At 43.1% G+C, this 18,316-nt stretch overlaps 1 protein-coding gene across 4 annotated transcripts in view; it reads right to left on the reverse strand.

Annotated features, from left to right (window-relative positions):
• The window catches only part of LOC124005168 (kinase suppressor of Ras 1-like), a 57,152-nt gene extending 39,323 nt beyond the window's left edge, over nucleotides 1-17,829 (reverse strand). For 2 of the 4 annotated variants that reach the window (XM_046314162.1, XM_046314160.1), the window contains exons 1-2: nucleotides 17,457-17,829; nucleotides 2,148-2,288 (exon numbers count right to left, since the gene is read on the reverse strand). In XM_046314162.1, the coding sequence (XP_046170118.1) occupies nucleotides 2,148-2,288; nucleotides 17,457-17,591 (276 nt within the window). In that variant the 5' untranslated portion in view covers nucleotides 17,592-17,829. Of the gene's footprint in view, nucleotides 1-2,147; nucleotides 2,289-15,549; nucleotides 15,603-17,456 lie in introns of those variants that run through there. The other 2 variants (XM_046314161.1, XM_046314163.1) reach the window with 2 other exon arrangements.
• Nucleotides 17,830-18,316: the final 487 nt, after the last annotated feature.

The following is an 18,316-nucleotide window of genomic DNA, read 5'->3' on the forward strand; positions in this document are numbered from 1 at the left end:
ATAGCTAAGTAATGGTAGGCCTAATGCTCTTAAGAGAGTATGTGAGTTTAGGGAGGAGATAATTGCTTTTCTCTGCGATTACCGCCACAACAAACCCAACACATACTAGTGAAAATGCTTGATGAGGAGTTTGCAGCTGAGGTTTTTTTTGAGTGACATTTTAAAATCACTTGAATGGACTTAATTTTGGACTACAGGGGAGGGATAAAACAGTTATTGGCATGCTTGAAAAATGTATTGCTTTACAAAATAAACGTGTTATTTTCTCCTCTGATATGAGCCCACAAACAAAATCATCAATTTTCCTACAGTGCGTAACTATATCCAGTCATCATCAGTACAGATGTCAGAGTTTTTAGTTAAACTGAAAGATAACTTTGAAACAAGACTTGATGAGTTCAGTCTCCCCACAAAGATGATTCAGTTTTTTAGGGACTTATTACATACTGATGCAGAGCGGAGACTTCTCTGCAATAGCTAAACAAGTGCCGACTTCCCATGATGTGGGTCCCCTCTCCCTAAAGTTCATAGACATGCAAGCATCTTATCTGAGGCAGGTGCATCAATCTATGGGCTGTGCAAAGTTTTGGACTGAGCATATTATTGCAGAAAAATTCCCAAACATACAGGATTAAATATTTTGTTTAATCTAAAATACAACAATATATAAACAATTCAACTAATGAATAATATGTGTGTATATTGTGTGTGATAGAGTGCACATGTTTAACTATACTTGTGGGGACCAAAAGTCCCCATAGAATAGTAAACTAATAGATATTTGACCAATTGGGGACATTTTGCCAAGTTTTAGGTATGATACAAAGGTTTCAGTGTATGTATAATACTCAAATAATGCTTGCAAACTACTTTGCTTTTCGCTTGGGTCTGTTTAATGTTGTTACAGTTTGCCTACTAGTCTACATAGCCAGCTAGCCTACTAGTCTACATAGCCAGCTAGCCTACTGTAGCCAACCTAGCCAGCTAGCCTATTGTAGGCAACCTAGCCAGCTAGCCTACTGTAGGCAACCTAGCCAGCTAGCCTATTGTAGGCAACCTAGCCAGCTAGCCTACTGTAGGCAACCTAGCCAGCTAGCCTATTGTAGGCAACCTAGCCAGCTAGCCTATTGTAGGCAACCTAGCCAGCTAGCCTACTGTAGGCAACCTAGCCAGCTAGCCTATTGTAGGCAACCTAGCCAGCTAGCCTACTGTAGGCAACCTAGCCAGCTAGCCTACTGTAGGCAACCTAGACAGCTAGCCTATTGTAGGCAACCTAGACAGCTAGCCTATTTTAGGCAACCTAGCCAGCTAGCCTACTGTAGGCAACCTAGCCAGCTAGCCTATTGTAGGCAACCTAGCCAGCTAGCCTACTGTAGGCAACCTAGCCAGCTAGCCTACTGTAGGCAACCTAGCCAGCTAGCCTATTGTAGGCGACCTAGCCATCTAGCCTATTGTAGACGACCTAGCCAGCTTGTGTTATGCTAACACATGTATTACAACGTGTTTGCTGTTTTAATGGCAAAACATTGCCGATTGGTGTTTATTTATCAATGGCAGTTTTGCAAATCTATTTGATATTATTTGATTGTTCATACAATGCATTTAGCTTGTGTTTATTTTGACTATGTAATATAGACCTAATCATTCATATAATATGTGTGTCTGAAAGGATTTGATTGGTAAGCATATTTTTCATAGAGAACCCTTCTGGTCAGGTATAATATATATTTTATTAATGTACTTTTATGGATAATTGACATGCATTTAAAAAAATCTACACAAATATGCTAATATGCTAATGTTATGCAAATGCCTTAGGAGCCTCATTAAATATGTACACTGTAGTACCAAAACCCAGGTACAGGGGGCGCTCTCTGCATACACACTCACATACACTGTGACTGAAAAAAAACACCTTCTGGGGACTGAACCCAAATAATGAGATATTCATACTAGACATATTAGCATGCAATTTTCTATCAGTTACAATGGTCTGCCTGAACATGAACATGATTTTGTCCCCAGTTTGTCAAGACGTCCACACATGGAAGGTGTGCAAACAGTTCAATGTCCCCATAGGGTCAGCAAAACACACACACATACACACACACACACATACACACACACACGGTGTGAACAAATAGTACCTGTATGAGTTCAGGTCTGAGGTTGATGGTGCAGAGCCAGTCTCCCAGTCGAGGGTAGCTGGCCAGGGCCTGGGTCCTCTGTCTCTCAGGCACTCTCTGCTTACACTGCAGCTGCTTACAGATGTACTTAGTCAGTTTCACCTGGAGGGGGTGACAACACAAATACAAGAGCGTTAAGACGCCACTTGGTCTGAGCTCCAAAAATATTTTTGGGGAAAATTTCATTAAGAAAGTTCCGAAAATAACTGAAACACAGATGAGGCTAAGCAAAAGCATTATCTGATTGTTGTTATAACCAAGTAGAACAGAATGAGTGGATAATGAAACTTGCAGCACAACAAACAGTTGATCCTTTGCAAACACAGTGTGTGGGAGTTTCATTTCATTTTAACAAAGGAGACTGAAGACAAACTGACAACTGCGGGTGTGAAACCCACTGATGTTTGAGAACAAGCTGAACTGCATGGTGTTTCTTTCTTGTTATTTTCAGCATGAGGTCTGGTGTTCTATGCAAAATACCGGTGAGAAGCGAGACTTGAGCTCAGGCTGAGGAAATCCCCCTGTCGACTAAGAGTTAGAGTGGGCCGCAGTGAAGTGAGAGAAGAGAGAGAGAGAGAGAGAGAGAGAGAGAGAGAGAGAGAGAGAGAGAGAGAGAGAGAGAGAGAGAGAGAGAGAGAGAGAGAGAGACAGAGAAATATATACAGTGGGGGGGAAGTATTTAGTCAGCCACCAATTGTGCAAGTTCTCCCACTTAAAAAGATGAGAGAGGCCTGTAATTTTCATCACAGGTACACTTCAACTATGACAGACAAAATGAGAAAGAAAATCCAGAAAATCACATTGTAGGATTTTTAATGAATTTATTTGAAAATTATGGTGGAAAATAAGTATTTGGTCAATAACAAAAGTTTATCTCAATACTTTGTTATATACCCTTTATTGGCAATGACAGAGGTCAAACGTTTTCTGTAAGTCTTCACAAGGTTTTCACACACTGTTGCTGGAGAGTTGTTATTAGCCTATTACTTGTGAATGATATATTATCACTTGTCATGATGCCCAGCATGTGTGCAGTAAGGCAAGAAATGCATGCCTTTTTCCCCGACTTTTTCTAATCATAGTCACACACCTCATGTATCCTAGCCCACAGGCCTATATGTTTTGATAATGTTCGTATCTCAACTAAAGTGGCCAAATAACCTAAAAGTAAGCACATTAATCAGCTTTACAATGGATTTAAAACCTAACTGGCAGACATACGCAGCGTGTGAGTTTCAAGTTTGGGGAAGATCATTTTCACCATATAAATGCTCCTTTTAATAAAAGCATTACATGTATAATCACATTTGCGGTCACTTTGAGAATGGTGTTTTCCCGCTAATGGAACATTTGTGCTTATAGCCTACTGCCATGTGCGCATTGCTGCGCTTATAATGTGAAGAAATATCCTTATAGTTTATCAACATTTTAAGCTAAATGTTCTGATCTGTTGTGTCAGCCTCAATGCTTAAAAAAGTCGTTTTGATGCTAGTTGTATTCATTTGGGATCTTTCCTAAACCACAACTGTCCCAGACTATGTTTGGAATATTTATTTCTCTCACAGAATAGGTCAACTTTTGAACTATGGGGGATAGTAGATTGACATAGGCTAGGCTTTTGCTGTTCGTTAAGCCTACTCATCTTGTTTACTGACAAAAAGTAAATTAGGACAGTTCTTCCAATATCTTCAATATTCACTTCAGAATTGGATAAGGACTCGCACAGTTGCATCCCCGATGTGTCTGTCTTCAATTGTAGTTTGTAAGAAAGACCCAATCACGTGACGGAGAGCCATTTGAGTGAAATGGGCTTTGGAGCACGCAGCCTGGAGAATTATAATGATTCTATTCAGCCCAAGGGCACAATGGCCACTGGCCGCAAAAAACATGGATTTTTTTATGCGGCATTACGGCCACACAAAGGGGATGCCGCTGGGAAATTTGAGACATTATCAAATGCTTGTCAAATTGTGAATGAGAGACTGATGAAGTGTGTGCAGCCTCACAAAAAAAAAACAAAGCAGAGCTCATGCCTTTTATGCAACTTTTTTTCAAATTATCATTATAGTCGCAGACTTAGAATATATTAAAAATCAAAACATACAGCCCAATATTTGTATCACAACTAAAGTTACATAAAGAACTCTAAATTAAGCATTTCGGAGTACCTGTTTCTTTGTTAACTGCTCAACACAGAATAGCAACATGTGCGCACTCCCTCAAATCATTTTGAGAAAATATCCTTTCTATTTCATTCAGCTTTGTTCAATTGTATTCTTCATACTATAAAATAATATAATATAATGCCACAGAATTGTCTGCTAAATTAACTAGTGTAAATGTGTTTATGTTAATCAACAGTCAATTAACAGTTATTTGCTTGACAATCACCGGCTGACGAAATTTCATGATCGCCACAGCCCTAGCCAGGCGCATCAGGTTTGAACTGCAACGCTGCTGGGTTTTTCACAGGGGGGTGCAACTCAATATTAGGAAGGTGTTCTTAATGTTTTGTACACTCAGGCCTAAAAAGTAACAACTTTGTCTCAGAAGCACCTCAGTGTTATAAGCTCTTAAGAACATGAATGGAGAACGTTGATAAAGGAGAGAAAATGTCTCTGTAGAATATTGATATGCACTCCTACCTCCTAAACAGAGAAGGTGGAGATGGAGTGGCCAGTTCCAGTACATCCTTGACTGACTGGGTATTTAACAGTTCTCCCCTCAGAACAGCAAACAGCAAATAGTCCTCATTACATAGAAACTCAGAGGAACACCGAGCTGCCTTTCTCATGGGGGCGTCGGCTTGTGCCATGACAACCGAGCACCATGGAAACCCTGCAGCCACAGACAGCGGAACCCGTATGTAAAAAATGTGATTATGGGAGATGCTGGGCTGGGGTCACAGAGAGGACTAGAGAGATCAGTTAGAGCAGGGATGGGCAACTTTGATGGGGTTAGGGGCCACAGTAAATCTGAATTTATTATGAGGGATGCAGTGGGGGGATCAATCCGGGGGCATCAAAAGGGGGAGCCAGTTGCCCATCCTTGAGTTAGATTATAGCAGAGTCAAGTTGTCCACCTTACCTTCGGACACCAGATCCCAGGAAGCAAGCTTTTACCTGGCAACAAGTAGACTGAACTGGACTGAACTCACATATACTGTACCTCTTATCCTTCTGTCCAGCCACAAGCATTACTTCTAGTCTTATCCCTCTGTCCAGCCACAAGCATTACTTCTTGTCTTATCCCTCTGTCCAGCCACAAGGATTACTTCTAGTCTTATCCCTCTGTCCAGCCACAAGCATTACTTCTAGTCTTATCCCTCTGTCCAGCCACAAGCATTACTTCTAGTCGTATCCCTCTGTCCAGCTACAAGCATTACTTCTAGTCTTATCCCTCTGTCCAGCCACAAGCACTACTTCTAGTCTTATCCCTCTGTCCAGCTACAAGCATTACTTCTAGTCTTATCCCTCTGTCCAGCTACAAGCATTACTTCTAGTCTTATCCCTCTGTCCAGCCACAAGCATTACTTCTAATCGTATCCCTCTGTCCAGCCACAAGCATTACTTCTAATCGTATCCCTCTGTCCAGCCACAAGCTTTACTTCTAGTCTTATCCCTCTGTCTAGCTACAAGCATTACTTCTAGTCTTATCCCTCTGTCCAGCTACAAGCATTACTTCTAGTCTTATCCCTCTGTCCAGCTACAATCATTACTTCTAGTCTTATCCCTCTGTCCAGCTACAAGCATTACTTCTAGTCTTATCCCTCTGTCCAGCTACAAGCATTACTTCTAGTCTTATCCCTCTGTCCAGCCACAAGCATTACTTCTAGTCTTATCCCTCTGTCCAGCTACAAGCATTACTTCTAGTCTTATCCCTGTCCAGCTACAAGCATTACTTCTAGTCTTATCCCTCTGTCCAGCCACAAGCATTACTTCTAGTCTTATCCCTCTGTCCAGCTACAAGCATTACTTCTAGTCTTATCCCTCTGTCCAGCTACAAGCATTACTTCTAGTCTTATCCCTCTGTCCAGCTACAAGCATTACTTCTAGTCTTATCCCTCTGTCCAGCTACAAGCATTACTTCTAGTCTTATCCCTCTGTCCAGCTACAAGCATTACTTCTAGTCTTATCCCTCTGTCCAGCCACAAGCATTACTTCTAGTCTTATCCCTCTGTCCAGCTACAAGCATTACTTCTAGTCTTATCCCTCTGTCCAGCCAGAAGTATTACTTCTGAAAGTAATACGTCTGCAGAATTTCAGTCAGGGTTTTAAGTATTTTGTTTTTTAAAAGCTGGATGTTTAGCTTATTTCAACCAAAAAGCTTTAAGTTAATGTTTAGGCTTCCATCTTTAGTCACTGATGGTCCTGGTAGGTTTTAGAGAGCCTGGCCTAGTGGAACAGCATTAAAGTTTCATTAGCACTAGACCAGTCTGACGGAGGCTGTCTCTGAATGACCTCCTGTCTCTTTCCCTATCAGAGAATGGCCATGGCTGATTTGATGTACTTCACTGAGCGACTAGAGGAAACCAGGCGGTGTTGGTTTGCACCCTACAACGCCTGGCCTCGTTCCACTGTGGCGCTCTTCGTTATTCACCGTCTTATCTTTCTCTCCATCTCCTAGCTCTGTTACATGGCAGGCACAAGCAGCGAGGGGTAGGGCAGGCTGAGTGGGTCCATGGGGCAGACAGGCAGCACGTATCTGTGCCCACATGTTTTACCACAGTGTGTGGAACTAAATTGTGTTTATTGTGTGTGACAATGACCCAAGGAAAGGGCCTTTTCACAGAAAGAATAAAGGAGGTGGCCTTGGCTGCCAGTACTCAACCTTTGAATGTTAGTCTCTAAGTACCAGACAACGCCTGTGTGGGGGAGGGACGATACTGGTTCTCAAGATATCATTCTCAACCACTACCACAAATCATTCCTTGAAGCTGACTTGTATATTGCAGTTATGAAAAATACCACAGTACGCAAATGGAAAGCATCACTTCTCCGTGTAAGTTTCCATCTATGGAAAAAACATTTGCGTGTCTTAATTAAGGCAAAGGAAACAGTGATAGATGTGACAAAGAGAGCGAGCAAAAAGGTCAAGAAAGGAAGGAGAAATCAAACAAGACAAAGAGAAAGAGAGGTGGGGAGGGGAACGAGAGACAGATCGTTTGCAAAACCACATGGGAGTTTCCTGACACTACACGACCCATCATTTTGTAGTTCTGTTTCTTCCACTGACTGCACCGTAGCTGCTGCTTAGGATAATCGGCAAAATGATCAAACTAGCACTTCTATGATCTTCCCAAAATAGTGTGACAAGAGCCTCAAAAGTAAAAATCTCTGCAAAATGATAGTCATTTAATGACAGGTTTCCCAGAAACAGACGATTTTTAAAAATTACATTTATTAACCAGGCAAGTCAGTTTAGAACACATTCTTATTTTCAATGACAGCCTAGGAACAGTGGGTTAACTGCCTGTTCAGGGGCAGAATAACAGACTTGTACCTTGTCAGCTCGGGGGTTTGAACTCGCAACCTTCCGGTTACTAGTCCAACGCTCTAACCACTAGGCTACGCAGCCGTCCCAATGTGGGCAGATAATATGGGCCATGTCCATCCCTGGGATGCCAGATCTGATTACAGAGTAAAAGCTGACCACCGTGGCATTATTAGTTAGTGTATGGAAACCAGATGACGGCTGTTAGTTAGGTGTGGTCAGTCTGTAGATTTAACTTTCCACTGCAGGAGTCACAGGGCCCTGTAATAAGGTGCCAGTAGGGATGTGACAGTCATGACATTTTGTCAGCCGGTGATTGTCATGCAAATAACCGCCAGCCTCAAGGTAAATGACCGTTAATTAACATAAACACGTTTAGCATCTCCTTGCTTCCTCACATAGCCTGTAAGCCACTGATACAGACGTTTGGAACATCTATATTTTAAAAAGTCAAATTAGGAGCAATAAATCCATTTAATTTAGCCTAGACCATCACAAAAAATGTAGTCTATTTCAGAATGAAAGACAGTTTACAGCATACTGTCTTCATGTTAGGCCCTGATCTGGCTATGCCATACATCTGTGGGCTACACTAGTTATTTTAGCAGACAAGATTTGCTTATAATTCCTGTGGCATTATTTGATATTATTTTGTAGTAAGAAGAATACAATTGAACAAAGCTGAATAAAAAAGAAAGGACATTTTCTCCAAAAGATTTCCAGGGGAGTGCGCACATGCGGCTATGCTGTGTTGAGCGGTTGAGCTATTCTGTGTTACACGCAACATGCAAACATGCTCAATGGGTAACATGTCTGATAACTATGCAGGCCATGGACAAACTGAATCTCAAATATAAAATATATTTTGGTTTGTTTAACACTTTTTTGGTTACTACATGATTCCATATGTGTTATTTCATAGTTTTGATGTCTTCACTATTATTCTACAATGTAGGAAATAGTCAAAGTAAAGAAAAACCCTTGAATGAGTAGGTGTGTCCAAACTTTTGACTGGTACTGTATACTAAATAATATACAGTGCAATCAGAAAGTATTCAGACCCCTTTTCCTATATTTTATTAAGTTACAGCCTGATTCTAAAATGGATTAAATTGTATTTTTCCCTCATCAATCTACACACAATACCCCACAAAGAAAAAACAGGCTTTTACAAATTTTAGCAAATTGATTTAAAAAAATATGAAAATGTAAATATCACATTTACATTAGTATTCAGACCCTTTACTCTGTACTATGTTGAAGCACCTTTGGCAGCGATTACAGCATTGACTGTTCTTGGGTATGATGCTACAAGCTGGGCACACCTTGTATTTGGGGAGTTTCCCCCATTCTTCTCTGCAGATCCTCTCAAGCTCTGTCAGGTTGGATGGGGAGCGTCACTGCACAGCTATTTTCAGGTCTCTCCAGAGATGTTCGATCGAGTTTAAGTCCGGGCCCTGGTTGGGCCACTCAATGACATTCAGAAACTTGTCCCAAAGTCACTCCTGCATTGTCTTGGCTGTGTGCTTAGGGTCGTTGTCATCTTGGAAGGTGAACCTTCATCCCAGTCTGAAGTCCTGAGCGCTCTGGAGCAGGTTTTCATCAATGACCTCACTGTACTTTGCTCCGTTCATCTTTCCCTCGATACTGACTAGTCTCCCAGTACCTGCCGCTCAAAAACATCCCCACAGCATGATGCTGCCACCACCATGCTTCACTGTAGGGATGGTGCTAGGTTTCCTCCAGACGTGAGGCTTGGCATTCAGTCCAAAGAGTTCCCTCTTGGTTTCATCAGACCAGAGAATCTTGTTTCTCATGGTCTGAGAGTCCTTTAGGTGCCTTTTGGCAAACTCCAAGCGGGTTGGGGTGGTAGCGGTTAGAGCGTTGGGCCAGTAACCAAAAGGTTGCTGGATCGAATCACTGAGCTGACATGGTAAAAATCTGTTGTTCTGCCCCTGAGCAAGGCAGTTAACCCACTGTTCCCCGGGCGCCGAAGATGGGGATGTCGATTACGGCAGCCCCCCTCACCTCTCTGATCCAAAGAGGTTGGGTTAAATGCCCCCTGACCAAGGTCACCGCACTGAGCAAGGCCCTTCTCTGCCGATTGCTCAGTTTGGCCAGGTGACCAGTTCTAGGAAGAGTCTTGGTGGTTCCAAACTTCTTACATTTAAGAATGATGGAGGCCACTGTGTTCTTGGGGACCTTCTATGCTGCAGACATTTTTTGGTACCCTTCCCCAGATCTGTGCCTCGACACAATCCTGTCTCGGAGCTATACAGGCAATTCCTTCGACCGCATGGCTTCGTTTTTGCTCTAACATGCACTGTCAACTGTGGGACCTTATACAGACAGGTGTGTGCCATTCCAAATAAGGTCCAATCAATTGAATTTACCACAAGTGGACAACAATCATGTCGTAGAAACATCTCAAGGATGATCAATGGAAAAATGATGCACCTGAACTCAATTAGAGTCTCATAGCAAAGGGTCTGAACACCTATGTAAATTAGGTATTTCTGTTTTTGCAATTTCTAAAAAACTGTTTTTGCTTTGTCATTATGGGTTATTGTGTGTAGATTGAGGAGGTACATTTTTTTATTTGATCTATTTTAGAATAAGGCTGTAACGTAACAAAATGTGGAAAAAGTCAAGGCGTCTGAATACTTTCCGAATGCACTGTATGTGTGAAGTAAATTTTGATTGAGAATAGGCCATTAACATGTAGCAGGGGGAAAAAATACATGTCATATGTATGCACTTAAACAGCACTAAGAAGACACTTTTCCCGGGGTTCATTTTCATGCTAGCCAGTTAGGCTACTCCGGTTGTAAAGCGAAGCAATGTGCTTATTAATATTAGAAAAGTTGAGAAATAAATATAGTAGGCATAGCCTATAGAAAGCTGATGGGATCCTCCCTTTTTTAACAGAGGCCACCCAAACTCTGTTTTCCCACCCTATTGCATAGCTTATAGAAATGTTGCGCAACATGTGCTCTCATAAAGTGTTTGATTTGATTTTCGATTGCATTTGCATTGATGTCAGAGTGATTAGAGGGACAATAGAGCCCTGAGTATCAGGCCATTAGCGACTGGCAGTTAGCAAGTTTGGTAGGCTGCTAATGACCATCAGCCAGTGCACAGTTTTGGAGAAGCCTAGTTACCATGACTAAACGGTCATGTGGAATATGACTGCGGTCATGACTAGTGACTGCTGGTGTGGTGGTAATATGGTCACCATAACAGCCCTAAGTAGCACCCAGGATTAACCTCGCTATACATTCAACATCACAGGCCTGTGAAGTTTACAAGGACAGCGACTTCAGTTTACGTGACCAATGACATGATTTTAAAAAGGTTACTTCCCTGGTTCACGAGCTGCACAGCTCAATCTTCTAAGACAGTGTTTTGGTTCAAACTATTCATAGACAATCTTGTACACAAGAATGATCCTCTTCACACAATAATGACCTTATTGTTATGCAATTGCAGTACAGCTATTATGAGGAAATTGAAAACCAGTCGGAAAGACGACACCACTTCTGCAATTACATAAGATTCATGTTTCAGGCAGCACCAAACATCTCTCCAATTCTTCCTCATCTGGTGTCCAGCAACGCTCAAGTCTAGCCTATCCCAACCCCCCACACACCTGTCCTGACGGACATAATATCTGCCCCTTGTGGTCAGAGTCCTTTATCCATCGCTTTATGACAATGACAGTGTAAAACAGTGCTGCTCATCTCCAATATCCAATGTAAACACAATACAGGCCGTTTACATGGACAGACCTGAGTAACCCAACTCCCCATGCAGCCACTTAGCTCAGGCCTGACCACCCTATACAGACATACAGGCCTATTGTGGGTTCGAGATGAAAGGGGGGGTAGAGAATAAAAAGAGGGAAAGGGAGTGAAAGAGAGGGGGGGGAGAAGGGAGAGAGGAGAGAGGAGGGAGGGAGAGGAAAGAGACAGACAAATACAGAGAAAGAGAGAAAGGGAGTGAAAGAGAGAGGGGTGGGGAGAAGGGAGAGCGGAGAGAGGAGGGAGGGAGAGGAAAGAGACAGACAAATACAGAGAAAGAGAGAAAGGGAGTGAAAGAGAGAGGGGGGAGAAGGGAGAGAGGAGAGAGGAGGGAGGGAGAGGAAAGAGACAGACAAATACAGAGAAAGAGAGAAAGGCCTGGCAGTGGCTTAGGCTGCCTCTTTTGTTCGTAACCATGTTGTTGTCTGCTGGTTCCCTGGTTCCCCCAGTCCAGTCTCAAAGAAAGCCCCTGGATATTCAGCTTTAATAAGAGACAGCCATGTTGGATATCTCCTTCTTCATATATTCCTCCCTTATTTCCTCATTCCCCTTTTTCTCCCCTTCCTTCCTCTCCTCCCACTGTTTCTCACTCTCACTCTATCTTTAGCTTTCAACAGCCCGCACTGAGAATGTGTGGGAGGGAGAGAAGTCCAAATTTAGATGCAACTACACGAATGAATCCAGATCAGACGGCCTTCTCCAGCGCTTTGAATTGACCAATCCCATGGGAGAGAGGCTAGTAGGCCAATTTAGTGTACCTGATATGACCTGTACAGAATAGGTGATGTTATCAAATCAAAATGTATTTGTCACATGCGCCAAATATAACAGATTACAGTGAATAAAAATAACAAATAATTCAAGAGCAACAGTAAAATAGCAATAGCAAGGCTACATACATGGGGTACTGGTACAGAGTCAATGTGCAGGGGCACCAGTTAGTCAAGGTAATTGAGGTAAGAAACTCAGCAAAAAAAGAAGCGTCCCTTTTTCAGGACCCTGTCTTTCAGGGTCCTGAATTCGTAATTCGTAAAAATCCAAATAACTTCACAGATCTTCATTGTAAAGGGTTTAAACACTGTTTCCCATGCTTGTTCAATGAACCAAAAACAATTCATGAACATGCATCTGTGGAACAGTCGTTAAGACACTAACAGGTTACAGACGGTAGACAATTAAGGTCACAGTTATAAAAACTTAGGACACGAAAGAGGCCTTTCTACTGACTCTGAAAAACACCAAAAGACAGATGACCAGGGTCCCTGCTCATCTGCGTGAACGTGCCTTAGGCATGCTGCAAGGAGGCATGAGGACTGCAGATGTGGCCAGGGATATAAATTGCAATGTCCGTACTGTGAGACGCCTAAGACAGCGCTACAGGGAGACAGGAGGGACAGCTGATCATCCTCACAGTGGCAGACCACGTGTAACAACACCTGCACAGGATCGGTACATCCGAACATCAAACCTACGGGACAGGTACAGGATGGCAGCAACAACCGTCCGAGTTACACCAGGAATGCACAATCCCTCCATCAGTGCTCAGACTGTCCACAATAGGTTGAGAGAGGCTGGACTGAGGGCTTGTAGGCCTGTTGTAAGGCAGGTCCTCACCAGACATCACTGGCAACAACGTCGCCTATGGGCACAAAACCACCGTCGCTGGATCAGACAGGACTGGCAAAAAGTGCTCTTCACTGATGAGTCCGGGTTTTGTCTCACCAGAGGGATGGTCGGATTCACATTTATTGTCGAAGGAATTAGCGTTACACCGAAGGCCTGTACTTTGGAGAGAGATCAATTTGGAGTTGGAGGGTCCGTCATGTTCTGGGGCGGTGTGTCACGGCATCATCGGACTGAACTTGTTGTCATTGCAGGCATTCTCAACGCTGTATGTTACAGGGAAGACATCCCCCTCACTCATGTGGTACACTTCCTGGAGGCTCATCCTGACATGACCCTCCAGCATGACAATGCCACCAGCCACACTGCTTGTTCTGTGACTGATTTCCTGCAAGACAGCAATGTCAGTGTTCTGCCATGGCCAGCGAAGAGCCCGGATCTCAAACCCATTGAGCACGTCTGGGACCTGTTGGATCGGAGGGCTAGGGCCAGGGCCATTCCCCCTAGAAATGTGCTGGAACTTGCAGGTGCCTTGGTAGAAGAGTGGGGTAACATCTCACAGCAAGAACTGTCAAATCTGGTGCAGTCCATGAGGAGGAGATGCACTGCAATACTTAATGCAGCTGGTAGTCACACCAGATACTGACTGTTACTCTTATTTTGACTCCCCCTTTGTTCAGGGACACATTATTCCATTTCTGTTCGCCATATGTCTGTTGAACTTGTTCAGTTTATGTCTCAGTTGTTATGTTCATACAAATATTTACACATGTTAGTTTGCTGAAAATAAACGCAGTTGACAGTGAGAGGACAATTCTTTTTTTGCTGAATTTATGTACATGTAGGTAGAGTTATTAACGTGACTATGCATAGATAATAAAGAGAGAGTAGCAGCCGTGAAAAAGAGGGGGGCAATGCAAATAATCTGGGTAGCCATTTGATTAGATGTAGTGCCTTGCGGTCGGAGGCTGAGCCGCTGACATATCAGGCAGTGATGCAACCAGTCAGGATGCTCTCGATGGTGCAGCTGTAGAACCTTTTGAGGAACTGAGGACGCATGCCAAATCTTTTCAGTCTCCAGAGGGGGAATAGGTTTTGTCGTACCCTCTTCACGACTGTCTTGGTGTGCTTGGACCATGTTAGTTTGTTGGTGATGTGGACACCAAGGAATTCAAAGCTCTCAACCTGCACCACTACAGGCCCTTCGATGAGAATGGGGGGCGTGCTCGGTCCTCCTTTTCCTGTAGTCCACAATCATCTTCTTTGATGAGCTTTGAGGGTACTATGGTGTTGAACGCTGAGCTGTAGTCAATGAATAGAATTCTCACATAGGTGTTCCTTTTGTCCAGGTGTGAAAGGGCAGTGTGGAGTAAAATAGAGATTGCATCATCTGTGGATCTGTTGGACGGTATGCAAATTGGAGTGGGTTTAGGGTTTCTGGGCTAATGGTGTTGATGTGAGCTACAGAAGTGAGTCCTACGGGTTGGTAGTCATTTAGGCAGGTTACCTTAGTGTTCTCTTGGGCACAGGGACTATGGTGGTCTGCTTGAAACATGTTAGTATTACAGACTCATACAGAGACAGGTTGAAAATGTCAGTGGAGACACTTGCCAGTTGGTCAGCCCATGGTCGGAGTACACATCCTGGTAACCATCTGGCCCTGCGGCCTTTTGAACGTTGGCCTGTTTAAAGGTCTTACATTGGCTGAGGAGAGCGTGATAAGACAGTCGTCCAGAACAGCTGATGCTATCATGCATACTTCAGTGTTGCTTGCCTCGAAGCGAGCATAGAAGTAATTTAGCTCATCTGGTAGGCTCGTGTCACTGAGCAGCTCGCGACTGTGCTTCCCTTTGTAGTCTGTAATAGTACTGCCACATTCGACAAGCTTCGGTGCCGGTGAAGTACGATTCAATCTTAGTCCTGTATTGACACTTTGCCTGTTTGATGGTTCGTCAGAGGGCATGAGATTTCTTATAAGCTACCGGGTTAGAGTCCCGCTCCTTGAAAGCAGCAGCTCTACCCTTTAGCTCAGTGCGGATGTCGCTTGTAATTCATGGCTTCTGGTTGAGGTATGTACGTCACTGTTGGGACGACGTCATCAATGCACTTATCGATGAAGCCAGTGACTGATGTGGTGTACTCCTCAATGCCATTGGAAGAATCCCAGAACATATTCCAGTCTGTGCTATAAAAACAGTCCTGTAGCTTAGCATCTGCTTCATCTCACCACTTTCTTGTTGACCGAGTCACTGGTGCTTCCTGCTTTAGTTTTTGCTTGTAAGCAGGAATCATGAGGATAGAATTATGGTCAGATTTGCCAAATGGAGGGCGAGGGAGAGCTTTGTACATGTCTATGTGTGTGGAGTAAAGGTGGTCTAGAGTTTTTTTCCCTCTGGTTGCACATTTAACATGCTGGTAGAAATTAAGTAAAACAGATTTGAATTTACCTGCATTAAAGTCCCTGGCCACTAGGAGTGCCGCCTCTGGGTGAGCGTCTTCCTGTTTACTTAATGGCCTTATACAGCTCATTGAGTGAGGACTTAGTGCCAGCATCTGTTTGTGGTGTTATGTAGACAGCTACGAAAAATACAGATGAAAACTCTCTTAGCAAAAAATGTGGTCTACAGCTTATCATCATGAGATACTCTACCTCAAGCAAGCAAAACCTTGAGACTTCCTTAGATTTCGTGCACCAGCTGTTGTTTACAAATATACATAGACCGCCTGTCACGACCTGAGACCTGAGCTTAGAGATCCTTTTTATTCTCTATGTTTGGTTAGGTCAGGGTGTGACTCGGGTAGGAAAGTCTATGTTTTCTATTTCTTTGTTTTTGGCCGGGTGTGGTTCCCAATCAGAGGCAGCTGTCTATCATTGTCTCTGATTGGGGTTCACATATAAGTTGTCATTTTCCTTTTGGGTTTTGTGGGATCTTGTTTTCTGTTTAGTGTTTCTGCCTGACAGAACTGTGCGCTTTCACTTTTTTGTTATTTTGTTTGAGTATTTTTTGAAATAAAAGAATCATGAACACTTTCCACGCTGCGCTTTGGTCCACTCTTCCTACCACCAACGAGAGCCGTTACACCGCCACCCCTTGTCTTATCAGAGGCCGCTGTTCTATCCTGCCCGAAAAAGCTTCAAACCCGCCAGCTGTATGTTATTTATGTCGTCGTTCAGCCACAACTTGGTGAAACATAAGATTATAACAGCTTTTAATGTCCCATTGGTGGGATATACATGATCGTAGTTTGTCTATTTTATCATCAATTGATTGTTTGTTGGCTAATAGGACCGATGGTAAAGGTAGATTACCCTCTCGGCGAAGGATCCTAACAAGGCACCCGGATCTTCGTACACGATTCCTCCGTCTCTTTCTCCTGCGAATTATGGGGATGAGGGCCTTGTCGGGCGTCTGAAGTAAATTCTTCCTCTCCGACTCGTTGAATAAAAAGTCTTCCTCCAGTATGTAGTAGTAATCGCTGTCCTGATATCTAGAAGCTCTTTTCGGTCATAAGATACGGTGGCAGAAACATTATGTACAAAATAACTTACAATGATAATGACAGTTGGCGTCTCCATGTACAGTATGTATGATCCTAAAGGGCTTTACATTATAAGGACGTTGCTCCGTTTGTAATACCTAGTTGATTAACAATGTGAATGGATCGCGGTGGAAGTGGCTACTCAATGTTCCTTTAGTGAGGAGTAGAGATGTGCATTGTTGGTTGCTTGAGGGACTGACTTGAGGGATAAGTGAAACTGACAGGATTCATTGAGGGGGACAGATGTGTGAGAATATCACACAGACTTTGTCTGATGACAGCCAGGCATATCCTTCATTCATTTCCTTTCATCAATATGTTTCAGTCTTACAGTTCTAAAAGTTCATAAACTGTTAATTATTAGTTTATAATCTGTAATAAACAGTTTTAACACATTGGTTGAAACTTTGATTGTTAGGCTGTTTTGATGTGTGGCATGTTGAGTGTTGCCTTAGGCTACGAAACTGTTATTGATTATGGGCATGGAACAAGGAAGCTGAACCTAAATACAATATACCTACTATAGGCCTACAGCACATCAAGGACAGTTCATCTATAGGCCAGGCCTACATGCACGAGATTACTGTATTATTTGTATTTATTTTAAGAACGTGGAGCCTGCAATGTCTAGTCTGTCGTTTTGTATATAAAAAACAATCTAGTAGCCTATATCATGAGAACAACACACAAATATTTACATTTTCCACCATCACTCACTCTCCCTCGCACGCACACACACACACACACCAACAAGCTGAACTTTATTATGATAGCAGTCAAAGTGTATGTTATGCCTATGCTACCCATACTGTACCTCCAAAGTGCGTATTTCTTGCTGAGTGAGGTCGCTCAATGCTGCGCATTTGGTTCGGAGTCCTTGTAAACTGGAGATGGAGATCTCGATCATATTCTGGATGAGTTCGCATTGGTGGAGTGCGTCCTTGTCCATCGCTGCGCCACCTACACTGTCCCCGTCCGATAGTTAATTACTTTGAACCATCCTTCCACCTTTGACTGGCACAATATCCATTCCTCGTCGTTGGCACGGCTTGGTAGGTTTAGTCGAGTTTGAACAGCGAACTAATAGAACAGTTAATCTACGACCTTTACATTGGTAGCTCTGTCACTTCAATGAACACACAGTGGGTTCCGTGTATTCTGAAGAGCTACGTAAATGACTTCTTTCTGCATGGTGTTTGACAGAGTGGTCGCGTTCCAGGTCGTCTTTTAACTTCCGTGGGGCAACGGCCCACATTTCAGCAAATAAACGCCTGTTTCAAATAAACGGCGAGTCTAAATTAATTGTTTATGCAGTTACCATGAATTACCACAAATGTTTACAAGGTTCAATTTGTTACATTACATAATTCAGTATTGTCTCGAAAAAATTATGGCAATCATCTGTTTTTATCACCAGTAAGAAACTGCTAGCCGTTGGCTGCTAACAGCTAGCTAACCATAGACTGCTAGCTAACTATAGACATGTAACTATAGCTAACTGGCAAGCACAAAAACTCATTACTCTCTGTAGTGCCCTGTAGTCGGATGCCGAACAGTTGCCATACCAAGCGGTGATGCAACCAGTCAGGATGCTCTCAATAGTGCAGCTGTATAACTTTTTGAGGATCTGAGGTCCCATGCCAAACATTTTCAGCCTCCTGGGGAGAATAGGCA

The sequence above is a fragment of the Oncorhynchus gorbuscha genome, linkage group LG19 (assembly GCF_021184085.1).
Source record: "Oncorhynchus gorbuscha isolate QuinsamMale2020 ecotype Even-year linkage group LG19, OgorEven_v1.0, whole genome shotgun sequence".
Taxonomy (NCBI): domain Eukaryota; kingdom Metazoa; phylum Chordata; class Actinopteri; order Salmoniformes; family Salmonidae; genus Oncorhynchus; species Oncorhynchus gorbuscha.